Raw genomic sequence first — 26068 nt, 5'->3', positions numbered from 1 at the left:
ATGTGGAGAATGTTTTTCACTAGCATGCAGCCTGAAGAGGCACACAAGAGTGCACACTGGAGAAAAACCTTTCATCTGCTCCCAGTGTGGAAGAGGGTTTTCAGTGAGCAACAGTCTAAAGAAACACATGAGAGTTCACACTGGTGAAAAACCTTTCATCTGTTCCCAGTGCGGTAAACGTTTTTCACTGAAAGACAGACTAAAGGTTCACATGTCAGTGCACTCTGATGAAAAACCTTTCCTCTGCTCCCAGTGTGGAAAATGTTTTTCACTCAACGCCAGCCTAAAGAAACACATGAGAGTTCACACTGGTGAAAAAACATGCATCTGCTCCCGGTGTGGCAAATCTTTTGCAGAGAGTAGCAAACTAAAGATTCACATGAGAGTTCATACTGGTGAAAAACCTTTCACCTGCTCCCAGTGTGGAAAATGTTTTTCAGACTGTAGCAACCTAAAGAATCACATGAGAGTTCACACTGGTAAAAAACCTTTCATTTGCTCCCAGTGTGGCAAATGTTGGTCAGACAGTACGAGACTGAAGAATCACATGAGAATTCACACTGGTGAAAAACCTTTCATCTGCTCCCAGTGTGGAAAAGGTTTTTCAGAGCGGGGCAACCTGAAGAAACACATGAGAGTTCACACTGGTGAAAAACCTTTCATCTGTGCTCAGTGTGGTAAATGTTATTCAGACAATGACAACCTAAATAAACACATGAGAGTTCACACTGGTGAAAAACCTTTCATCTGCTCCCAGTGTGGAAAATGTTTTTCACAGAAATGCCACCTGAGTTCTCACTTGAGAACTCATATTGGAAAAAGTAACTTGATGAGGCATATAGAGAATCACTCTGGAGAAAAACCTTTCTTCCCTTGAGTAACCAAAAATGCAGTAGATTTTTGCGTACTACCATAAAATACAATTTTAATTCTGACGAGGTTCTCATAAATGGCTCATACGCCGCCGCCATCTTGTGACATCACTGTGCACTGGGTACTGAAGTGGTGGATGTAGCGCCAATATCAGCCAATAGTGAGGGATTTGTCCACGTTTTTTGAGGAAGAAGAGCAAGTTCATGTGAACCAAGGACAACTCAGATTATTTGAGGATGTTAAGAGTCTGAACATTTCCCAGTGTGGGGAACATTTTTCTGTCTGAGGTAGCTTGAAGAGACACATGATCATTCACACTAGAGAAAAAGACATTTCTCTGGTCCTTGTGCAGTTGGTGTTTTTCTGTTGAAGAGAAGTTAAATTCACAAATTAAAACACACATCTTTTGTCACTTAAGTCAAATGATCACCTGAAGAAAGATGCCATTGTGAGATATGGCAGACTTACGTCAGTGTGTTACTGCTGTGACAAACAGGATGATACTCACAGAGGATTAACTCACTCGTGCATCTTGTTGAATGTTTCCACTTGGACTGCACTGATCATCAATGCCTGAAAGCAATTGTTTTGGGACCCCGACAGGCTGACATTGAGTTTTTTACCGAGCTATTGAAATGCGCATTTTTCTTATTAACATCACTAAACTAAATAATACACTCTTTACAGGAAATGAGTATCAATTAAATTTCAAAGGTTTGTGCCAAACTTTCATGGCAAAGTTGTTGTTTCCAAGGAGAATCGACATGGTTTGAGATCCTGTCAGTGGCGGCATGATCTGTTTGTTTGTGTCGATAGAGAAACTTGATTGTAAAATGATATCTAGTTCTCATTGGGGACTTGACAAAGTCGTTGAAGCCCCAAGTGTCATTTCAAAATAAAGGTCTTTTGAAAGTTGTGTGTTGATGACTCACTTGTATGAATTTATCATATTTTGGAGAATCCATGAGTTGACCACTATGCCCCTGTTTGAGACTTAAACTTGGGTTAAGTTATTTGGTTGTTAAAATAGCACACTGACCATCCTCGAAGTCGTTTGACGGACATGCAAATACATGTGAACTACTCAGTGACTTTCAGTGACTACCGAACTATAGCTCTGCACAGTGGGAAAGGTACTTAGCGTGAAAGACAACTAAAGGACGTGACCTCCTGAAGTCACAGATACTCACCACCAGAGACTTTCATACACAAGTATTTCAGCACCTGAGCCACCAATATAATATGCAGACTCAGGGCTACTCTCCAGACACGTCTGAGGCTTGACGGAAACTCAGGACACTGAGATTTTGTTTGATCTTGAAATGATTCTTTTATTTCAGGGTGACCTTGTCACATACAGTAGGTCGCAAGTTGTGTCACATTGCGATCATCTTACCAACAACAATAATTGCCCCTGCCAATACATAGATAAATAAAAATAATGAAAATCACTGCCAATTTTGCCCTTCTGATGCCAAAAATTACAATAACTATATTTCCATTCTATAACGTGTTTGACACATTGCCTTTGAAGCTCAACTGTTTTATAGTGAAACTCACCAGTTAGTAACTAGTCAGTTCTGTTTTCTACGTTACGGGAGTTTGTCTCCGCCATCAACAAATAATGTCTCAATGATTAAATATAAGCATTAAATAAGTGAAGAGATGGACACCTCTCTCATCCATATCTGTTGTGTTCTGCGCTTCGTCTACATCATATTCATTTTGTAAACGAAGAGTACGACACACCCACCGCTGATGTTACTGTTCGCAAACCGAAATCAAGTTGTTCTGGTTCCAGCCATGAGCCAATTTTCTAGGAGGATACGGTTCTTTTGCCTGTCTGAAGTTAATGGGAGGACAACAAATGGCATTTTGGAATGGAAGGAGAAATAAATAGTGTCAATAAACAAATAAACAGGATTGATTTATCCAATTTGATGCCACTGAGGAGAATTGAAAACATGCTGGAAGGAGAGCGTCTGATCCACACTCCGGAACAGAAGGGGCGGTAATGTACCAGCTGCCATTAAACATCAAGAAGAAGAAAAACAGGCCCCTCCCTCTCCGCCATTTTCGTCTTTCGGAACACAGAGGCAGCCTGACGTTCTTTTATTCTTCTGTTGTGAATAAAGATGTCCAGAGTTTGAAAGATTTGCCCTGCTGCCGACGATCTGTTTCCGAGTTTTTACGACCTACTCATCGGTTTTAAACGAGACACGGTACCACAGAGATTCCTGCTGGAGATGGAGACCGAGAGAGCAGGTACACGCGCACACAGAGGTCCTGCCATCTACATGGTGTAGGAAGTCAAAGGTTCTGATGTCCTTGTGTAAATGTCAAAGCAGTTTTTGTTTTAGAATATGTGTTTGGCTTATTATTGCTGCCGTTATTACTTCTTCGCGAGTCGTGTGGCTCATGAGAAGGTATGTTTTGGTCACGATGGAACCATGCTGTTGGATGATATTGTCTTTACATGACTCTCATATTGCGATCTTCTGCAACTGTGTACGAACTGCACACTGACACGAGGGTTTCTGACGGTCCGCGAATGCCTCACAACCGGGGGATTTGGTGTATCTTGTTAAATAGATCTTAATGTGTTCTGAGCTTGTTGTGTTTTTTTTCAGTGGGAAAATGACAAATATTTTTGTAAAGTAATATAACTGTGAGAATGTTTTGGCATTTCAGAAAGACATAAAAATATACATAGACCAGTCTGAAATAAGACAAGGTTGTTATCTCTATGGCAACAAGAAAACATTTTTTGGAGTACGAGGGCCAGAACATAGCTGGTATGTATTTTTTTTTTAATTCTATTAAATATCCGAGTAAGACTCGATGTGACTTTGTATGTGTATGCTTGCTTCATAGCATTCAGAATTGAATTCAACTGCCTTTTAACTTCATCCTGTACGATACTATCATTCCTGCAAACAGGGGGGGAGCTGAACACTGAGAGAGCAGAAGAGCAGAAATAAAAACATGAGAACACTTACGACACAACGTATAGTAATATATGAAGCAGCATTCGCTTCTGGCTCATCTTTCTTTTCCTCCTTGCCGGGCGGCTGCTAGTTGCAATTGTCCCTTGACGTACAGTACATCTCAATTTCATGTTGAGTGGCCTTTGATGTTAATGGGTTCTTGCGGACAACAGACAATCGAATTCAATCGAAAGTTAAGATAGGACAAATACAATGAAGGCTCAGAAAACATCAAAATTATTGAACATTTGGTTCATTTCAATGCATTTGAATATTGAAAAAAAAAAGGGCTAGTACTCTGCGTATGAGGCGTAGGCCGCATCGGCCCGCTCTGGGGACAGAAATACTATTGCTACTCAAGTAATACAACTCAAAAACATTCAGCAATTGGTGAACTCTGACCTCTCCATTGAATGTTCACAGGACAGGGAAGCAGAAGAGGCCAGACACAGAACGATGTTGGAACCTCCGAAGAAGAAACAAAAGGGAGGGACGGCTTGGGATACACACGCATTAAAACAGGTTTGAATATTGTTCAGGATCTGTTCCCATTTCCACCAGAGGGTGGTGTAATTCAAATGCAAAACACAATTGAAAAATCGTTGCATCGTGATTCCATGGTGACGATCTTAACATCAATAAAGTGTATAAATCAATAAAAGTACAATTTTCAAGTAATTGTACTCATGAGTATTATTTTGAAGTAAGTACTTTAATTCATACATGCTTACCATTTACTCCCAGTGGTCTTCTATGCTACTGAGAAGTGCGCTGTAGGTACCAAATAGTTTTTTGGGTTTTTTTTTTAATTCTTTTAATGAGCCAGAAAACAATTTGATGGCACTTTCTCCCTCAAGTGTAACTTTTATATCCACAAAATACGATGTTTGTCATCAGATCTGCAAGATTTGCAAAGTATATATCCGTTCTTCTCCATGGTCTGCAGATTAGTGTGTCATGATTGGCTGGCATGTATTGTATATATTGACAGTGATACCCCTCTGAAGATATTTTTATTCATTTTCCAGGGGGAAATGTGCTTCCATGAAGGAGTTTTAACTTTTACTGAATTGGTAAAGGCCTCAGAAAGAAGTGGGAATGTTAGATTTTAAATTGTCATGAGCTTGCAGATATTTGCCCTCCTCTGTATGTTGTTTAACTGTAGATGTTTATTCTTAATAATCGTTCTAATCATGTACTTTAATCCTCTTAAAACAGAACCAGCTGGCGACTTGGATACACCTCTTCACCCTGACCACCAGAGGTCACTCTGTTCTGAATCTGACACTGATGACAGTGAGGACTGGGGAGAGACCAGTCACACTCAGTCAGATTCCATCTCTGTTGAGAATCCAAACATTGATGTCAAAGAGGAGATGGATGATGATGATCGCAAATCACTGATCGACTCTGTATGTGGAAAGAAAAGCATCTCAAAGGCTGAATTGACACAACGCGCAAAATCCTGCAGTGGACCTCTCACTTGTTCGCTTTGTGGGAACCATTTTGAGACAAGAAGGAAACTGTGGTACCACATGAGAATTCACAGTGGCGAAAAACCTTTCATCTGCTCTGAGTGTGGGATGCGTTTTTCAGTAAGAGGTAACTTGAAGAGACACATGAGAGTTCACAGTGGCGAAAAACCTTTCATCTGCTCTCAGTGTGGAAAATGTTTTCCAGACAAAGGTTCTCTGAATAATCACATGAGAGTTCACACTGGTGAAAAACCTTTCATCTGCTCCCTATGTGGAGAATGTTTTTCACTAGCATGCACCCTGAAGAGGCACATGAGAGGGCACACTGGAGAAAAACCTTTCATCTGCTCCCTGTGTGGAAGAGGGTTTTCAGTCAGCAACAGTCTGAAGAAACACATGAGAGTTCACACTGGTGAAAAACCTTTCATCTGTTCCCAGTGCGGTAAACGTTTTTCACTCAATGCCCACCTGAAGAGACACATGAGACTTCACACTGGTGAAAAACCTTTCCTCTGTTCCCATTGTGGAAAATGTTTTTCACTCAACGCCAGCCTAAAGAAACACATGAGACTTCACACTGGTAAAAAAACTTTCATCTGCTCCCAGTGTGGCAAATGTTTTGCAGAGAGTAACAAACTAAAGAATCACATGAGAGTTCACACTGGTGAAAAACCTTTCATCTGCTCCCAGTGTGGAAAATGTTTTTCAGATAACGGCAATCTAAAGGTTCACATGAGAATTCACACTGGTGAAAAACCTTTTGTCTGCTCCCATTGTGGCAAATGTTGGTCAGACGGTACCAGACTAAAGAATCACATGAGAGTTCACACTGGTGAAAAACCTTTCATCTGCTCCGTGTGTGGAAAAGGTTTTTCAGCGCGTGGCAGCCTAAAGAAACACATTAGAGTTCACACTGGTGAAAAACCTTTCATCTGTGCTCAGTGTGATAAATGTTTTTCAGACAACGACAACCTAAAGAGACACATGAGAGTGCACACTGGTCAAAAACCTTTCATCTGCACCCTGTGTGGAAAATGTTTTTCACTTAAATGCCACCTGAGTTCTCACTTGAAAACTCACATTGGAAAAAGCAACCTGATGAGGAATATGAAGATACAGTCTGGAGAAAAACCTTTCTTTCCTTGAGTGACCAAAAATTCAGTAGATTTTTGCATACTACCATAAAATACATTGTATTTCTTACAATTATATCTTATAAATTGCTCATACGCTGCCGCCATCTTGTGACATCACTGGGTACTGAAGTGGTGGATGTAGCGCCAATATCAACCAATAATGAGGGATTTGTCCACAGTTTTTGAGGAGGAAGAGCAAGTTCATGTGAACCAAGGACAACTCAGATTATTTGAGGATGTTAAGAGTCTGAACATTTCCCAGTGTGGGGAACATTTTTCAGCCTAAGGCAGCTTGAAGAGACACATGATCATTCACACTAGAGTAAAAACATTTCTCTGCTCCTTGTGCAGTTGCCGTTTTACTGTTGAAGAGAAGTTAAGTTGACACATTAAAACATCTTCTGTCACAAGTCAAATGATCACCTGAAGAAAGATGCCATTGTGTGAGATATGGTAGACTGTGTTACTGCTTTGACAAACAGGATTATATTCACCAACCATCCTGAATGTTTCCACTTGGACTGCACTGATCATCGATTCCTGATAGCAGTTGTCTTGGGACCCTGACAAGCCGACATCGACTTTTTTACCAAGCTAATGAAATGCACCTTTTTAAATTAATCACACAAAACTAAATCATACATTCTTTAAAGTAAGTGAGTATCAATGAAATATCAAAGGTGTGAGCCAAACTTTCAGGTCAAATGATCCCTAAAAAAGTGCAAAGATTATGAAAGCGATCAGCACGCCAATCGGCTGGACTAATGACCCGTGCAGTGTCCACTGTTTCCAAGGAGAATTGACATGGTTTGAGTTCCTGTAAGTGGCGGCATGATCTCTTTGTTTGTGTCGATAGAGAAACTTGATTGTAAAATTATATCTAATTCTCATTGAAGACTTCGCAAATCTTGAAGTCTCAAGTGTCATTTCAAAAATAAAGGCCTTTTGATAGTTGTGTATTGATGAATGACTTGCATTACGAGTTTATCATGATATTTTGGAGAATCCCATGAGTTGACCGCTATGGCCCGTTTGAGACTTAAAACTTGGGTGAAGTTATTTGGTTGTTAAAACAGCACGCTGACTGTCCTTGATGTCGTTTGACAGGACATGCAAATACATGTGAACTTGTGCATCTGATGTAAATCAAAGCAGAAAAGTGCAGAAATAAATTGTACCAATGTGTTTCAAGGAAGAGAGGATTGTTTCATCGAATTGAATGGTGCCACACGCCAGACAACTTGCGTTTGCGCTGGAGCTGCTCCATAATCCGCACAGATTCATTCCTTCATCCAATCATTCATTCACAAGGAACCGTGAGATTAGATGTTTCAGCAGGTGCATCCTTCTGACAGAGGCGCTTCCTTATGAACACAGTTCGACGCAGTCACGTCATTGTCTCAAGGTGATACGCGCAAAGACTCTCTTTTTGCTCTGTGAGCTCGGCGGCTACATCGGCCCATCGGTGTTGCGGGAGCCATCACGCCTGATCCACACTTCGGAACAGAAGGGGCGGTAATGTACCAGCTGCCATTAAACATCAAGAAGAAGAAAAACAGGCCCCTCCCTCTCCGCCATTTTCTTCTTTCGGAACACAGAAGCAGCCTGACGTTCTTTTGTTCTACTGTTGTGATTGAAGATGTCCAGAGTTTGAAAGATTTGCCCTGCTGCCGACGATCATCTGTTTCCGAGTTTTTACGACCTACTCATCGGTTTTAACCGAGACACGGTACCACAGAGATTCCTGCTGGAGATGGAGACCGAGAGAGCAGGTACACGCACACACAGAGGTCCTGTCATCTACATGGTGTAGGAAGTCAAAAGTTCTTATGACCATGTGCAAATGTCAACGCAGTTTTTGTTTTAGAACATGTGTTTGGCTTGTTATTGCTGCCGTTATTACTTCCGCACGAGTCGTGTGGCGCCTGAGAATCAAACTCTAAATCATTATTTCTGGAATAATCTGTCTGCACTCGCATTTGTAGATAATGGTATGTTTTGATCACGATGGAACATGCAGCTGGATGATACTGTGTTTGCATAACTCTCATTTTGCGATCCTCTCCAACTGTGTACTAACGCCACACTGACACGAGGGTTTCTGACGGTCGAAATCCCTCCCTTATTTCAGACTAGCTTCTGTTCAACAATGTAATTTTGCATATTCTCTCCATATTTCCGAAATCTCATAACAACATACTCGGAGTTGGTGCATCTTGTTCAACAAATCTTAGTGTGTTCTGACCTTGTTGTGTTTTCATTCAGTGGGAAAATGACAAATATTTTTGTAAAATAATATAACTGTGAGAATGTTTTGGCATTTCAGAAAGACTGTTAAACATAGTTTATTTAGTAAATGCACCGGGAAGACTTGATGTGTGAGTTTGTATGTGTATGCTTGCTTCTGTGATTAACATAAAACATTCAGAATTGAAGTGTTTCTTTTGAATACAAATGAATATTGAAAAAAAGGTAACATTTGGCTTCGGTGGCAAAAAAAAAACAAAAAAAAAACCGCAGAAGCTGCCGTGTGATGCAAGAGCAGCCTGAACTGATATTCGCTTCTAATTGGTAGTGCAATGTGATAGGATGTGTTTTTTAATGTAAAAATGTAGTGCATAGGTCAAATGAACTCTGCTGGACCTGAATTGGAGAAAAATCTGGCAACACAGTCCTCAGACAGCACTGTCTCGCTGCCCAGTCAGCTGGTGACTGAACAGTAGTGGTTCAACACAAGTCAAAATCATTTTGACCCTCTGACCCAGGTCTCACAGGTTTCCTCTTTATTTGATCACCACCCCTTTAGGGAAAATCTCACTTGAAGCAAGCCACCAACCAACTAACCATTTTTGATCTCATATCTGACTCTTACTGCCCCATGGACCATCACCTTATCACGGTGTGGGGGATGTGGGGTTGCATACCTCAGTGATTCAGGCAGCTGTGGGTCCCTGAGGAGAAGTCAGATTTAACACGGAGTCGGGTGCACTGCTATTTGGGTGGCAGTGGACGAGGGGCGTGTTTGTGTACGGGGCCTGGGCTGCATCGGCGAGCTCTGAGGACGTGGAACATCACCTTTCTGTGGGGTAAGGAGGCTGAGTTAGTGCGGGAGTGTTACCACCTTGATCTGGTGGGGCTCGCTTCCACCCACAGCCAGGGTGCTGGAACCCAGCTGCTTGATAGAGGCTGGTGTCTTTCCTTCTAGAGTGTTGCTCAAGGTGTGAGCAGCCAGGCGGCCGTGTCGCTCTAAATCCTGACCCTCAGCTATGGCAATGAGATGTGGGTCCTGACTGAAAGAACGACATTCCAGATACAGTTAGCTGATCTGGGTTTTCTCCAATGGATGGTAGATGGCTCCCTCAGAGATTGGGTCACTCGGTAGAGATTTGGTGTAGAACTGCTGTTCTCCATGTTGAGAGGAGTCAAATGAGGGGGTTCTGGATGCTCCCTGGATGCCAGGCTTTTAGCGAGGAGGGCACATGGGCATCTGCAAAACATAAACAAATGGATGCCTGATTCTCGACCGTATCTTGGCTGCCAGATTACGCTGGTATATGACGGCATCTGGTGACCAAGTTACGGTCGAGAATTGGGCGTCCATTTTTTCGTGTTTTACAGACGCCCTCCTAGCTAAAAGCCTGCTTGGACACCCTACTTTGGAAGTGTTTTGCTGTCAGCAGGTGTAGAGTGTGTGTCTGCTGTTCAAGAATCATTTCTTGTTTTGTGAGCATGTCACATATAATGCTGAAAAATGAACTAATAATCATTTTCAGAGAAGAAGCATCACCAAAACCCTGATTCCCGAGTTTCTCACATTTCCTAATTATAATGCTACAGTTGTTATGATTTTGTATTTTAAATTCATGTCATCATTGCCTCAAAATATTTCAATCAGGTTATTTATGGAAATAAAATAGTATTCTCTGAGAGTAAACATCCAGCAGTTGGTGAACTCTGACCTCTCCATTGAATGTTCACAGGACAGGGAAGCAGGAGAGGCCAGACACAGAATGATGTTGGAACCGCCGAAGAAGAAACAAAAGGGAGGGACGGCTTGGGATACACACGCATTAAAACAGGTTTGAATATTGTTCAGGATCTGTTCCCATTTCCACCAGAGGGTGGTGTAATTCAAATGCAAAACACAATTGAAAAATCATTGCATCGTGATTCCATGATGACGATCTTAACATCAATAAAGTATATAAATCAATAAAAGTACTTTTTTTAGTAGTTGTACTCATGATTATTATTTTGAAGTCCATAATTACTTTAATTCATACATTTACTCTGACAGAAAATTATACACCTCTGAAGATATTTGTATTCATTTGCCACTAGTAAATATGCCTCTGAACTGTGCGTCATATGACTTGCTGATATATACGGGGTATTCCTTTTATTTGATGTAGCACACAAATGAGAATACACTCCTTAGCAGACAGTAATGCACATCTGAAGTATTTTTATGAGATTTTTGAGTTTTTTATAAGATGAAAATGGTTCGGCAAGTGGTAGATCTCTCTCTCTTTCTCTCGCTTTCTCTCTATCTCTCTGTCTCTCTCTCTTTCTGTCTCTTTCTCTCTCTCTCTCATGCTATGTCTACCTGTCTCTACATGTGTGTGAAATAAGTGGGAATGGGAGATTTTAAATTGTCATGAGCTTGCAGATACTTGTACCATTTGCACTCTTCTGTATGATGAGATTAAGGCAAATATTTAATTCTAGATATTTATTCTGAATCATCATTCTAATCATGTACTTGAATTTACTTGAAACAGAAGCAGCTAGCGACTTGGATACACCTCTTCACCCTGACCACCAGAGGTCACTCTGCTCTGAATCTGACACTGATGACAGTGAGGACTGGAGAGAGACCAGCAACACTCAGTCAGATTCCAACTCTGTTGAGAATCCAAACATTGATGTCAAAGAGGAGACGGATGATGATGATCACCAGTCACTGATCTACTCGAGATGTGGGAAGAAATGCACCTCGAAAGCTAAATTGACACAACTCAAGAAATCCTGCAGTGGACCTCTGACTTGTTCGCTTTGTGGAAACCATTTTGAAACAAGAAGGAAACTATGGTACCACATGAGAATTCACAGTGGAGAAAAACCTTTCATCTGCTCTCAGTGTGGAAAAGGTTTTTCATGGAAAGGTAATTTAAATAAACACATGAGCGTCCACACTGGAGAAAAACCTTTCATCTGCTCTCAGTGTGGAAAATGTTTCCTAGAGAAAGGTACCCTGAATAATCACATGAGAGTTCACACTGGTGAAAAACCTTTCATCTGCCCCCAATGTGGTGAATGTTTTTCACTAGCTGGCACCCTGATGAGGCACATGAGAGTTCACACTGGAGAAAAACCTTTCATCTGCTCCCAGTGTGGAAGAGGTTTTTCAGTGAATGACAGTCTGAAGAAACACATGAGAGTTCACACCGGTGAAAAGCCCTTCACCTGCTCTCAGTGTGGAAAACGTTTTTCACAGAAAGGCAGACTAAAGGTTCACATGACAGTTCACACTGGTGAAAAACCTTATGTCTGCTCCCTGTGTGGAAAAGGTTTTTCAGTCAATGGCAGCCTAAAGAAACACATGAGACTGCACACTGGTGAAAAACCTTTCATCTGCTCCCAGTGTGGCAAATGTTGTTCAGAGAGTGGCAAACTAAAGAATCACATGAGAGTTCACACAGGTGAAAAACCTTATATCTGCTCCCAGTGTGGAAAAGGTTTTTCAGAAAGCGGCAACCTAAAGAAACACATGAGAGTTCACACTGGTGAAAAACCTTTCGTCTGTGCTCAGTGTGGTAAATGTTATACAGACAATGACAATTTAAAGAAACACATGAGAGTTCACACTGGTGAAAAACCTTACGTTTGCTCTCAGTGTGGAATACGTTTTTCAGTAAGAGGTAACTTGAAGAGACACATGAGCATTCACACTGGTGAAAAACCTTTCGTCTGCTCCCAGTGTGGAAAATGTTTTTTGGAGAAAAGTAACCTGATGAGGCATATGAAGATTCACTCTGGAGAAAAACCTTTCATTCCGTGTGTACCCAAAAATTCTGTTGATTTTTGTATACTACCACAAAATACATTCTAAATGAAATGGGAAGTGAAATCCACTTTTTAAAATTAATCACACAGAACTAAGTAATACACACTTTAGATTAAGTAAGTATCAATGAAGTATCAAACGTTCTTTCAGGGCAAATGAATCCAAAAAAGCTGCAAAACAGATCATGAGCAATCAGCCTGATGTCAATCGGCTGGACTAATGATCCGTGTCCACTGTTTGCAAGGAGAATTGACATGGTTTGAGTTCCTGTAACTGGTGGAACGATCTGTTTGTTTGCTTTAGATAGAGAAACTGATTTGCAAAAGTATATCTGGTTCTCATTGGACATTGGAATCCCAACTGTCATTTCAAAATAAAGGCCTTTTGATATTTGTGTATTGATGAATCACTTGTATGAATTTATATTTCTGGAGAATCTCATGAGTTGGCTGCTGTGCACCTACTCTCGACTTAAACTTGGGATGGGCCTCAGTTAAGCTCAGCTGAGCGTGCTGGCAGCAGGTGGTCTGCCGTCTGCTGAAGTGGTTGTTTTTCAAGACTAAATATCGATCAGGATACAGGAAGTTGATGAACAGTTTTCGTTCAGTTAGAAGGACCTGTCTCCTTTGAAGTCTCTCAAGGCACGTCTCTCATCGAAATCTGCCGAATCCCGCACTTCGTCGTCGTATTCATTTTGTAGATGTAACCCAGCTGTCTATTTCATAGTTTTGTTTCATTTTGCGTTCATTATTGTGTAAATAAAATAGGACTTGAGTGGTGTACATTTTTATGCTGCTGTCTCTTTAAGACAGCCATTGTTGTTGTGACCAATGCTCGACTGGGGAGGCGGGTACTCAGACGCTGCTGCACCGGTGAAAGAGACACATGTAAATGGTGCTCTGAACTTCTGACTAGTTGCCATCCATCGTCTGTTCAATATTTATACATCTCCCTCGTCGATGAACATTGGACTTTGGACTGCATTTAAATGGACGGTATCTCCAGATGGTCGCTGAGGACAAGTTCTTCTTTTTTTTTTTTTTTTTTTTTTCCTCTCTGGATCATAATGAGTTCCAGTGCTTGATACTGTCCTCACAAACACAAGAGCTCTTCAGAACTCATTTTTGTAAGCTGGCTAGCAAAAGATATTCATATATATATCTGCATTTATTTCTTTCCAAGACTTTCCAAACTTTTTAATTATCAGGGCAATTTGTTTCAGGTTTAAAAGTTTCATTTATGTCATTGTAAAAAGAAAATCCTACATATTTTCGGTTTTGTATTATAATAAATATTGTATATGATTGTTTGTATGATATGTAATGCAATCTGAAATAGAACACTGCCATCAGACCCTAACTAAAATCTTCTCACTGGCTACATAAACAGAGAATATGACACACCCACTGATGATGTTTCAGTTCGTGAAATGTTAAGTTACCTAATTTAAACTCAGTTCTATGAAGTTAATGAGAGGACAAAAAAATGGCATTTTGAACTGCATTAAGCATGAAGCAGAAAAAAAGGTGTAAGAATATGTTTTAAGGAAAACACCATTGTTTTTGTCGAATTTAATCCCACTGAAGAGAATGGAAAACAGATTGGACGGGAAGCGTCTAATCCACACTCCGGAACAGAAGGAGGCGGCAATGCACCAGCTGCAACTAAACATCGAGCAGCAGAAGAAAAACAGGCCCCTTCCTCACCGCCATTTTCTTTACTCGGAACACAGAGACAGCCTCGCGTTCTTTCGTTCTCCTGTGGAGGATGAAGATGTCCAGAGTTTGAAAGGTTCATTTTATCCGCGGCCGACTCGCCCTGCTGCCGACGATCATCTGTTTCATAGTTTTCACGACATATTCATCGGCTATAAACGAGAGCTGGAGATGGAGACCGAGAGAGAAGGTACACACACGCGCACACACAAACACAGGGTTCCTCTCATCTACATGATGTAGAAACTCAAAAATTCAAAGTTGTATTCTCATGTCTGCGCAAATGTCAACACAGTATTTGTTTAAGATCATGTGTTTGGCTTGTTATTGGTTCCACACAAGTCGTGTGGCTCCTGAGACTCAAACTCTTTCTGCACTTGCATTTGTAGTTGATGGTATGTTTCGATCACGATGGAACGGCCGGGGGGAGAGTTATGTCCGGGGTGGGGGGGGTGGGGGGTGGGGGTGGGGGGGGGGGTTGTGTGATGTTTGGTCTGTTTTGTTTGGCAGCGTGGCTGTATGTCTCTGATCCTCCTCTGATGAAGGACTCCTTTCAACACATTGCAAATTAAAATGGACATGGCGACCCAGCTCTGGACCTTGTCCTGCAACCTTTTTCTTATGGCCAGAGAGATCAAAGGTTGTGCCTTATTTCAGACTGGCTTTTGTGCAACAATGTCATTTTGCATATTCTCTCCATATTTCCGAAATGCCATAACAAGATACTTAGATACTTAGGCTGTCTTGTTCAACAGATCATAATATGGTCTGAGCTTGTTGTGTTTTTTCAGTGGGAAAATGACAAAAATCACCTGTGTAAAATAATATAATGGGGGATGTTTTGGCATTTCAGAAAGACACAAAAGCTCTGTTAAACTTAGGCCAGTCTGAAATAATGCAGGGCCTGGTTTCTCTATGGCAACAAGAAAAGTAGTACGAGAACGAGGGCCAGAACTGGGCCAGTATGACATTTTTTTAAAATTAGATTTAATACATGCACCAGTAACACTTGATATGTGAGAGAATTGTGAAAAGGTTTTTCATCACACAAGACAAAGGACTGAGAGTTTGTATCATGATTTGGAGAATAGAATATGACTACATGATCATTTATTCACATTATTTTTAAAATTCATCAGCATCTGCAGGAAATGTGTCCAGACTGCTCCATAGTTCAAGTCAACTGTTCAGAGATATGCGCTACAGCAGCCAGACGGCTCCATTTAACCTCTAAATAAAGCTGGCAGAGCAGTCTGTCAGACACCAGCGGCTTCTACCAGAGACGTGAATTTCTCATCTCTACACTTGGTTAACTATTATATTTAAATATAAACAAATAATGATGTTGGTGACAAACTCCACTAATAAGTTTCATCATGAAACTGTTTCAAGAGAGACTGTAGTGTCCAACACATGGAATAGAATGAAAATGGATTTAACCTGATAATGATCCTTATCAATGAAAGTACAATATTTGTTGTGATAACTTTGTTTGTACATATTGCCCATCCCTACAATGAAGGCTCAGAAAACGTCTAAATTATAGATGCGCTGAACATTTGCTGGTGGATTTCATTCAAGGCTGAATAGTGCAACAAGGTGACGTTTGGCTTCAGTGGCGACTCGACTGAGCAGGAGTGGTGGGCATCATTTTGTTGAAGCTAGTGGTTGTTGCTTGGGAGAAGGTCATTTGGGATGACCCTTGTCTGACTCTTGCAGCTGGACTTCAAGACTCAGTGGGCTTCCTCTGTCCTGCACAGGCAGGAGACCCTCATCGATTTGGCACTCGGACACATCTTGCTGTTTTGCTTTCAACAGGTGTAGAATGTGTGTCTGCTGTTCAAGAATCATTTCTTGTTTTGACAGCATTTCACGTATTGGTGCTGAAAAATGAACTACTAATCATTTTCAGAGAATAAGCTTCACCAAAACCCAGATTCCCTATTTTCTCACATTTCCTAATTATTAAGGGATCGGTTGTTTTATTGTGTTTCACTGCATGATAATCATTGCCTCAAAATATTTCAATAAGGTTATTTATGGAAATAAAATAGTATTCTCCGAGAGTAAACATTCAGCAGTTGGTGAACTCTGACCTCTCCATTGAATGTTCACAGGACAGTGGAGAGACTGGACACAGAATAATGTTGGAACCCCCGATGAGGAAACAAAAGGGAGGGACGACTTGGGATACACACGCATTAAATCAGGTAAAATCATCATGACATCAGGATTCCATAATGACAATCTAAAAATCCCACAATCACTAACACATACTTTATTTCAATTTAGGTCATCATGACGCTACTGCTAAAACAAAGGGCTGATACTGAGTGCAGTTCATATTTAACACCTGACAGCAACAGGTGCATATTTATCAATGACATATGCGGCACGACGCGACAGTCTGTTTACTTGCGACGTAATGGGTCTAAACTTTCAGCAGACTACAGGTGAAGCGGAGGCGGCACTAGGTTTCCACTGTCTGACTAAGAAACAAAAAAGTCATATATATATATATATATATATATATATATATATATATATATATATATATATATATATATATATATATATATATATATATATATGCAACTGCAAGAATTATTTTGTCTCTTTGTACTCCTCTATATCTGTGTGATGTTTGGTCTGTTTTGTTTGGCAGCGTGGCTGTATGTCTCTGATCCTCCTCTGATGAAGGACTCCTTTCAACACATTGCAAATTAAAATGGACATGGCGACCCAGCTCTGGACCTTGTCCTGCAACCTTTTTCTTATGGCCAGAGAGATCAAAGGTTGTGCCTTATTTCAGACTGGCTTTTGTGCAACAATGTCATTTTGCATATTCTCTCCATATTTCCGAAATGCCATAACAAGATACTTAGATACTTAGGCTGTCTTGTTCAACAGATCATAATATGGTCTGAGCTTGTTGTGTTTTTTCAGTGGGAAAATGACAAAAATCACCTGTGTAAAATAATATAATGGGGGATGTTTTGGCATTTCAGAAAGACACAAAAGCTCTGTTAAACTTAGGCCAGTCTGAAATAATGCAGGGCCTGGTTTCTCTATGGCAACAAGAAAAGTAGTACGAGAACGAGGGCCAGAACTGGGCCAGTATGACATTTTTTTAAAATTAGATTTAATACATGCACCAGTAACACTTGATATGTGAGAGAATTGTGAAAAGGTTTTTCATCACACAAGACAAAGGACTGAGAGTTTGTATCATGATTTGGAGAATAGAATATGACTACATGATCATTTATTCACATTATTTTTAAAATTCATCAGCATCTGCAGGAAATGTGTCCAGACTGCTCCATAGTTCAAGTCAACTGTTCAGAGATATGCGCTACAGCAGCCAGACGGCTCCATTTAACCTCTAAATAAAGCTGGCAGAGCAGTCTGTCAGACACCAGCGGCTTCTACCAGAGACGTGAATTTCTCATCTCTACACTTGGTTAACTATTATATTTAAATATAAACAAATAATGATGTTGGTGACAAACTCCACTAATAAGTTTCATCATGAAACTGTTTCAAGAGAGACTGTAGTGTCCAACACATGGAATAGAATGAAAATGGATTTAACCTGATAATGATCCTTATCAATGAAAGTACAATATTTGTTGTGATAACTTTGTTTGTACATATTGCCCATCCCTACAATGAAGGCTCAGAAAACGTCTAAATTATAGATGCGCTGAACATTTGCTGGTGGATTTCATTCAAGGCTGAATAGTGCAACAAGGTGACGTTTGGCTTCAGTGGCGACTCGACTGAGCAGGAGTGGTGGGCATCATTTTGTTGAAGCTAGTGGTTGTTGCTTGGGAGAAGGTCATTTGGGATGACCCTTGTCTGACTCTTGCAGCTGGACTTCAAGACTCAGTGGGCTTCCTCTGTCCTGCACAGGCAGGAGACCCTCATCGATTTGGCACTCGGACACATCTTGCTGTTTTGCTTTCAACAGGTGTAGAATGTGTGTCTGCTGTTCAAGAATCATTTCTTGTTTTGACAGCATTTCACGTATTGGTGCTGAAAAATGAACTACTAATCATTTTCAGAGAATAAGCTTCACCAAAACCCAGATTCCCTATTTTCTCACATTTCCTAATTATTAAGGGATCGGTTGTTTTATTGTGTTTCACTGCATGATAATCATTGCCTCAAAATATTTCAATAAGGTTATTTATGGAAATAAAATAGTATTCTCCGAGAGTAAACATTCAGCAGTTGGTGAACTCTGACCTCTCCATTGAATGTTCACAGGACAGTGGAGAGACTGGACACAGAATAATGTTGGAACCCCCGATGAGGAAACAAAAGGGAGGGACGACTTGGGATACACACGCATTAAATCAGGTAAAATCATCATGACATCAGGATTCCATAATGACAATCTAAAAATCCCACAATCACTAACACATACTTTATTTCAATTTAGGTCATCATGACGCTACTGCTAAAACAAAGGGCTGATACTGAGTGCAGTTCATATTTAACACCTGACAGCAACAGGTGCATATTTATCAATGACATATGCGGCACGACGCGACAGTCTGTTTACTTGCGACGTAATGGGTCTAAACTTTCAGCAGACTACAGGTGAAGCGGAGGCGGCACTAGGTTTCCACTGTCTGACTAAGAAACAAAAAAGTCATATATATATATATATATATATATATATATATATATATATATATATATATGCAACTGCAAGAATTATTTTGTCTCTTTGTACTCCTCTATATGATGAGATTATGGAGGAAAATATTTTATGATATTGATTCTGAATGATCACTCTAATCATGTACTGTCCTCTACTTAAAACAGAACCACCTGGTTCCTTGGATACACCTCTCCACACTGACCACCAGATGTCACTGTGTTCTGAATCTGACACTGATGACAGTGAGGACTGGAGAGAAGCCAGTAACTCTCAGTCAGATTCCAACTCTGTTGAGAATCCAAAAACTGATGTCAGAGAGGAGACAGATGCTGCTGATCGCACGTCACTGATCTACTCTAGATGTGGAAGGAAATGCACCTCGAAGGCTAAATTGACACAACGCAAGAAATCCTGCAGTGGACCTCTGACTTGTTCACTTTGTGGGAACCGTTTTGAAACTCGAAGGAAACTGTGGTACCACATGAGAATTCACTCGAGAGGAAAACCTTTCATCTGCCCTCAGTGTGGAAAAGGCTTTTCATGGAAAGGTAACTTGAATAAACACATGTGCATGCACTCTGGAGCAAAACCTTTCATTTGCACACAATGTGGAAAATGTTTTTTAGAGAAAGCCGCCCTTAATAAACACATGAGAGTTCACACTGGTGAAAAACCTTTCAGCTGCTCCCAATGTGGAGAATGTTTTTCTGCGAAAGATGGCCTGAAAAGGCACATGAGAGTTCACACTGGAGAAAAACCATTCATTTGCTCCCAGTGTGGAAGAGGTTTTTCAGTCAATGCCAGCCTAAAGAGACACATGAGTGTGCACAGTGGTGAAAAACCTTTCATCTGCTCCCAATGTGGTAAATGTTTTTCACAGAATGGCAAACTAAAGGAGCACATGACCGTTCACACTGGCGAAAAACCTTTCATCTGCTCCCAGTGTGGAAAAGGTTTTTCTGTCAGTGGCAGTTTAAAGAAACACATGAAAGTTCACACTGGTGAAAAACCTTTCATCTGCTCCCAGTGTGGTAAATGTTACTCTGAGAGCGGCAAACTTAAGATTCACATGAGAGTTCACACTGGTGAAAAACCTTTCATCTGCTCCCAGTGTGGTAAATGTTTTTCAGACAGCCGCAACCGAAAGAGACACATGAAAATTCACACAGGCAGGAGACCCTCATCGATTTGGCACTCGGACACATCTTGCTGTTTTGCTTTCAACAGGTGTAGAATGTGTGTCTGCTGTTCAAGAATCATTTCTTGTTTTGACAGCATTTCACGTATTGGTGCTGAAAAATGAACTACTAATCATTTTCAGAGAATAAGCTTCACCAAAACCCAGATTCCCTATTTTCTCACATTTCCTAATTATTAAGGGATCGGTTGTTTTATTGTGTTTCACTGCATGATAATCATTGCCTCAAAATATTTCAATAAGGTTATTTATGGAAATAAAATAGTATTCTCCGAGAGTAAACATTCAGCAGTTGGTGAACTCTGACCTCTCCATTGAATGTTCACAGGACAGTGGAGAGACTGGACACAGAATAATGTTGGAACCCCCGATGAGGAAACAAAAGGGAGGGACGACTTGGGATACACACGCATTAAATCAGGTACAATCATCATGACATCAGGATTCCATAATGACAATCTAAAAATCCCACAATCACTAACACATACTTTATTTCAATTTAGGTCATCATGACGCTACTGCTAAAACAAAGGGCTGATACTGAGTGCAGTTCATATTTAACACCTGACAGCAACAGGTGCATATTTATCAATGACATATGCGGCACGACGCGACAGTCTGTTTACTTGCGACGTAATGGGTCTAAACTTTCAGCAGACTACAGGTGAAGCGGAGGCGGCACTAGGTTTCCACTGTCTGACTAAGAAACAAAAAAGTCATATATATATATATATATATATATATATATATATATATATATATATATATATATATATATATATATATGCAACTGCAAGAATTATTTTGTCTCTTTGTACTCCTCTATATGATGAGATTATGGAGGAAAATATTTTATGATATTGATTCTGAATGATCACTCTAATCATGTACTGTCCTCTACTTAAAACAGAACCACCTGGTTCCTTGGATACACCTCTCCACACTGACCACCAGATGTCACTGTGTTCTGAATCTGACACTGATGACAGTGAGGACTGGAGAGAAGCCAGTAACTCTCAGTCAGATTCCAACTCTGTTGAGAATCCAAAAACTGATGTCAGAGAGGAGACAGATGCTGCTGATCGCACGTCACTGATCTACTCTAGATGTGGAAGGAAATGCACCTCGAAGGCTAAATTGACACAACGCAAGAAATCCTGCAGTGGACCTCTGACTTGTTCACTTTGTGGGAACCGTTTTGAAACTCGAAGGAAACTGTGGTACCACATGAGAATTCACTCGAGAGGAAAACCTTTCATCTGCCCTCAGTGTGGAAAAGGCTTTTCATGGAAAGGTAACTTGAATAAACACATGTGCATGCACTCTGGAGCAAAACCTTTCATTTGCACACAATGTGGAAAATGTTTTTTAGAGAAAGCCGCCCTTAATAAACACATGAGAGTTCACACTGGTGAAAAACCTTTCAGCTGCTCCCAATGTGGAGAATGTTTTTCTGCGAAAGATGGCCTGAAAAGGCACATGAGAGTTCACACTGGAGAAAAACCATTCATTTGCTCCCAGTGTGGAAGAGGTTTTTCAGTCAATGCCAGCCTAAAGACACACATGAGTGTGCACAGTGGTGAAAAACCTTTCATCTGCTCCCAATGTGGTAAATGTTTTTCACAGAATGGCAAACTAAAGGAGCACATGACCGTTCACACTGGCGAAAAACCTTTCATCTGCTCCCAGTGTGGAAAAGGTTTTTCTGTCAGTGGCAGTTTAAAGAAACACATGAAAGTTCACACTGGTGAAAAACCTTTCATCTGCTCCCAGTGTGGTAAATGTTACTCTGAGAGCGGCAAACTTAAGATTCACATGAGAGTTCACACTGGTGAAAAACCTTTCATCTGCTCCCAGTGTGGTAAATGTTTTTCAGACAGCCGCAACCGAAAGAGACACATGAAAATTCACACTGGTGAAAAACCTTTTGTCTGCTCCCAGTGTGGAAAAGGTTTTTCAGAGAATTGTAACCTGAGGAGGCATATGAAGATTCATTCTGGACAGCAACCACTATATACTGGTATACCGAGTAAAACAGTATATACTGGTATACCCTGTGTACCTAAAACTGGGATTAAAGTTGTTTCCGTATTCTACCGTAAAAGAAATTGTGATTCGGACGGCGTTCTCATAAGTGAGCCAAATGCTGCTGTCATCTTGTGACTTCACTGGAGGGACAGGTAAACCAAGGACTTGTTTTCGGTCCAAACACGTTATTGTGGAAACGACGACTCAGTCTTGGACTGTTGTGAGAGTTTATGAACGGATCAGAGATGGACGGCAACACTGATGTAAATGTAATAAAGCTCTCTTATGAAGGGTCAGCAGTACAAAACATCATGCGTTTGGGTGAACTCTGGGATTGACTCAGACTTGTACCGCTGGATATTGCCCTGTTTTGAAAGAAAACCATGGGCATATGCACTTGGTTTGAAAACCCTTTTTGTGGGAAGAACAGGCTTTCACTGGCACCACTTGGACATCCAACTGTCATGCAACGCTTCTCCATTTCTCCTCTCATACTGAAGGTGAAAAACCTTTCTATCTGTTTTCTCATGGTGTGCAAACAGAAGCCACCTCGAGTGACATCACAAAGACTTGTTTCCAGTTCTCGCTCTCAAGTCACTTGTAACTAGATTGACACATATTTAGCAATGCAAGTCAGCAGAACCATCATTGATTATGCATTGTTTAAGAGTCATGTTGGTGAGACTTGAATATTACTCCTCGTGGATGACTATAAATACAGAAGCATGTCATTAAAAGAACTAATAATTGTGATAATAATAGATAATTGTGTCATTTGAACAATCTGCATGATGTCGACCGGCTGGTCAACTGTCCAGTGCAGCATTCACTGTTTCCAAGGAGAATTGACATGGTTTGAATTCATGAGAGCGATGGTCTGATCTGACAATTTCTTTGTTTACATAGAGAAACTTGATTGTAGAATAATATCAGATTCTCACTGAAGAATCAGAATGTGTCATTTCAAAATAAAGGCCTTTTTGAAAATTGTGTATTGGTGAATCACTTGTATGATTCATGATATTTTGGAGAATCTCATGAGTTGGCGACAATGCCTCTCCTCTTGACTCCCTGTACTCTCATTCTCTTTGCAAAATTATTCCATTATGAAAGACAATTCTATTTCATACGTGCTCCGCCCTCTAATGGACTGCACTGTTGGTTTACTTCCCTTATAAGGTATTGTCTTTGCCCTTAAATATCTTTAATATACTCTTCGCCCAACTGGGGGAAGGAGTAGCATCATCCCCTTTTCAGTCAGGCACAAGTGCACTCCTGCATCTCAGATGTGTCCCCCTCGCCCACGATGATCTTCACTCTTCCTGCTACTTCTGTCTGGACTGGGGCGAGATGTGTTGGTGGGGCGTGCCACTTCACTCCACGGTTGGAGGGGAAGCATGATCTGGTGGACCACTTCACAGTGGTGGTGTATCTGAACAGACAGTGGGGAGTGAGGTCGCCACAGTTCCATCAAGTCGCAGCCTGGATTCTCCTTTGGCTGAACAGCATGCATGCCATTGGTGGACCTGCATAGAAGGAGACCGCCAAACGCCCCCTCTGGTATTTGCTGAAGGCCTCGGACAGTCCTCTTCATGGGGGTGGATGCACAGGGCCATCCTGTCTGGCCCTAGGGGCTGCTCTATGCATTTCCTCCTCTGAGACTGAGTCGACTTTGGTGGGTTTTGTTGGTTTTAGTTATTTCAGGAAGTTGATGAAGAGATGTACGTTCAGTTAGAAAGATCTGAGCTCCTTTATTAGCGACACACTGCAATGGCATCGATGGCAGTCTGTCATGGTTACATAATGGAGGGGAAAAAAACATCACCCTTCACACCAGGCTTGTTTAAAATGGTTGTATAAATGTTAATAACCTTTCATCTGCTCCTATTGTGGAAAAGGTTTTTCAGTTAACAGCAGCCTAAAGAGACACATTAGAGTGCTGCTCCAATTGTGGAAGAGGTTTTTCACAGAATTGTAACTTGAAGAAGCATATCTTGAAAAAAACCTGTCCCTCCATGTTTACCAATATATTTAATATAATTTTGTTTCCTTGGAATACCATTAAAATATACTCTAACTCTGACAAGGTTCTCTTTCCGGTTCTGGCTTTTGATTCATGTACAACTAGATTTACACAGATTTAGCATTGTAATTCAGCAGAACCATCTTTTTTAATGTGTTGTTTCAGGAATGATTTCTGGTTCTCACTGGAGACTCAGTAAATCCAAAATAAAGGCCTCTTGAAAATTGTGTTTTCATTGTGTTTTTTCTTGTATGAAATTAAATTAATGTTTTGGCCACAATGCCCCGGTCTAGACTTAAACTGGGCTTGCGCAATAACTTATTTGGTTGTTGAAATAGCACGCTGACTTTCCTTCATGTAGTTAGTTTACTACAAAACTTAATGATGAACTCAAGACCCTGAAGGCCTTAAATATGACCAGACCATTGTGAAGTTAGTTGGATATTGGATATTTGACAGACATCTGCACCTGGCTCTGACTAGTGCTCACTGATCGCAACCCGACCCGAACAGACCACGTTTTTAGACGAGGTCTGTTAGGAGCCATCAACTAATATTGTCTTTGTGAAGTGATGTCATTTCAGCCAAAAACAACCATTTCAGTAGAGGTAATTAATTGTTCAATTCTTGAGAGTCTCGACTCAATTCCCTGCACTCACATTGTTTTTGCAAAATAATGCCTTTATGAAAGACAGTTCTCTCATGAAGATCTTTATTGTCCTCAAAAAATCCACAGTTGGACGGAGTATCAGTCAAGGTACAGGAAGGTGATGAAGAGACGTACGTTCAGTTAGAAAGACCTGAGCTCAGTCTCCATTATTAGTGACACACAGCGATGGCAGTAATGGTGACACAATGGGGGGGAAGAAATCACCCTTTAAAATCTAGTTATTAAATATTAGAGGTATCAATATGATAACAATCAGTTAACCCTTCAATCACCCTAGCAATATAATTTCCACAGGTGTGAAGAACAAACGGTTTTTGTTTAGTGATCAAATCTCACAGACAAGAGAAGTGGGTCAGACATCAGCAAAAGAACAGAAGGATGTGGTTAGAAACTGCTCGATGTATGTGCCTTGATTATTCATCTGCTTTGAATATTCATCTGGCTTAGTTATTCACCTGCCTAATCTTGATTTCTCATTTAAATGTTATCTGATCAGAAATGCTGTGTAATTAATCACGTGACTTGTTATACAACCCTTTTATAATAAAAGGAGAGGTGCGCCAACGGCCCTGCGTTATGACGTGTTGGTTTTGTGAGAAGCGGCCTCACAGCACTCCTCGCGAGTAAAGATCATATTCTTGGTGTGATGACTGTCTCAGAGTGCTTGCTGGGTGAGGGTAAAACTTCCCTGACAACAGGCTTCATCCGCATCAATAGGCATCAGGAATAATGTCCACACGGTGCGATGTCGACACCCTGCGGGACAGATGGAACTACACCTGTCTTGGAATCCACTGTTTACTTCATGAGGGTGTCAGAAAGCTCCCCAGAAAAGAAAAGCAAACATCAAATTAATTTTTTCTGAAAAAGTTGTTTTTCCTAAATAATCCTCAAAAAATAATCCCCCCAAAAATAGACAGCAGCAGGGATAACTCAGTCAGATTTCAGTCCGAGAGCATCAAACTAGTAGCACAGATTGTTCAGGCAGTTTTTTGCGAAGTCATGCTCACGTAGCCTGAGAATTCAATCACTTAAACATGGCGACTAACATTAGTTCTTGTGGGTCTCAGTGTCGTCAAACATGGGGTGGCGCTACACGCCAATGACTGACAGGTTTCAGTCCAACAGTGAAGTCCAGCATTGATGTGGAAACTCAGTGAATGGGGAGAGAATTCCATTTCCAGAGGCATTAAATTACGTCAACATGATGACAAAAAACATCTT

At 40.8% G+C, this 26068-nt stretch overlaps 3 protein-coding genes across 6 annotated transcripts; all 3 read left to right on the top strand.

The window, feature by feature from the left end:
• The first annotated feature begins 2968 nt into the window (after positions 1-2968).
• On the top strand, positions 2969-7518 carry LOC128752260 (gastrula zinc finger protein XlCGF26.1-like). Its single transcript, XM_053853311.1, has 3 exons — positions 2969-3138; positions 4284-4382; positions 5079-7518. Exons 1-3 carry the CDS (start codon positions 3120-3122, stop codon positions 6479-6481), a joined length of 1521 nt encoding a protein of 506 aa, XP_053709286.1. The 5' UTR covers positions 2969-3119; the 3' UTR covers positions 6482-7518.
• A 542-nt stretch (positions 7519-8060) lies between these two features.
• On the top strand, positions 8061-12933 carry LOC128752262 (gastrula zinc finger protein XlCGF57.1-like). The gene is made up of 3 exons (XM_053853316.1): positions 8061-8243; positions 10452-10550; positions 11253-12933. Exons 1-3 carry the CDS (start codon positions 8225-8227, stop codon positions 12581-12583), a joined length of 1449 nt encoding a protein of 482 aa, XP_053709291.1. The 5' UTR covers positions 8061-8224; the 3' UTR covers positions 12584-12933.
• A 1323-nt stretch (positions 12934-14256) lies between these two features.
• Positions 14257-24276, top strand: LOC128752248 (zinc finger protein OZF-like). Of its 4 annotated transcripts, XM_053853272.1 has the most exons (7): positions 14257-14443; positions 16371-16463; positions 18526-18618; positions 19090-19473; positions 20452-20544; positions 20627-20700; positions 21034-21088. In XM_053853272.1, the coding sequence occupies exons 1-6, from the start codon at positions 14425-14427 to the stop codon at positions 20659-20661; spliced, it is 717 nt and encodes a 238-aa protein (XP_053709247.1). In that variant the 5' UTR covers positions 14257-14424; the 3' UTR covers positions 20662-20700; positions 21034-21088. The 4 variants fall into 4 exon arrangements, with proteins under 4 accessions (XP_053709247.1, XP_053709243.1, XP_053709245.1 ...); XM_053853268.1 differs by lacking the exon at positions 20627-20700 and having other exon boundaries at positions 21034-24276; XM_053853270.1 differs by lacking the exons at positions 19090-19473; positions 20627-20700 and having other exon boundaries at positions 21034-24276.
• Positions 24277-26068: the final 1792 nt, after the last annotated feature.

Source organism: Synchiropus splendidus, chromosome 1 (genome assembly GCF_027744825.2).
Source record: "Synchiropus splendidus isolate RoL2022-P1 chromosome 1, RoL_Sspl_1.0, whole genome shotgun sequence".
Taxonomy (NCBI): Eukaryota; Metazoa; Chordata; class Actinopteri; order Syngnathiformes; family Callionymidae; genus Synchiropus; species Synchiropus splendidus.
The sequence above is the reverse complement of the archived record's forward strand: the minus strand, read 5'-3'. Positions and strand labels throughout refer to the sequence as shown.

Excerpts from the sequence above, each read along its gene's own strand:
- LOC128752260 (XM_053853311.1), top strand. Across the intron at positions 4,383-5,078 it reads ATACACACGCATTAAAACAG|AACCAGCTGGCGACTTGGAT; the intron begins GTTTGAATATTG and ends CTCTTAAAACAG.
- LOC128752262 (XM_053853316.1), top strand. Across the intron at positions 10,551-11,252 it reads ATACACACGCATTAAAACAG|AAGCAGCTAGCGACTTGGAT; the intron begins GTTTGAATATTG and ends TACTTGAAACAG.
- LOC128752248 (XM_053853268.1), top strand. Across the intron at positions 19,474-20,451 it reads AAAAGGCTTTTCATGGAAAG|GACAGTGGAGAGACTGGACA; the intron begins GTAACTTGAATA and ends GAATGTTCACAG. Across the intron at positions 20,545-21,033 it reads ATACACACGCATTAAATCAG|AACCACCTGGTTCCTTGGAT; the intron begins GTACAATCATCA and ends TACTTAAAACAG.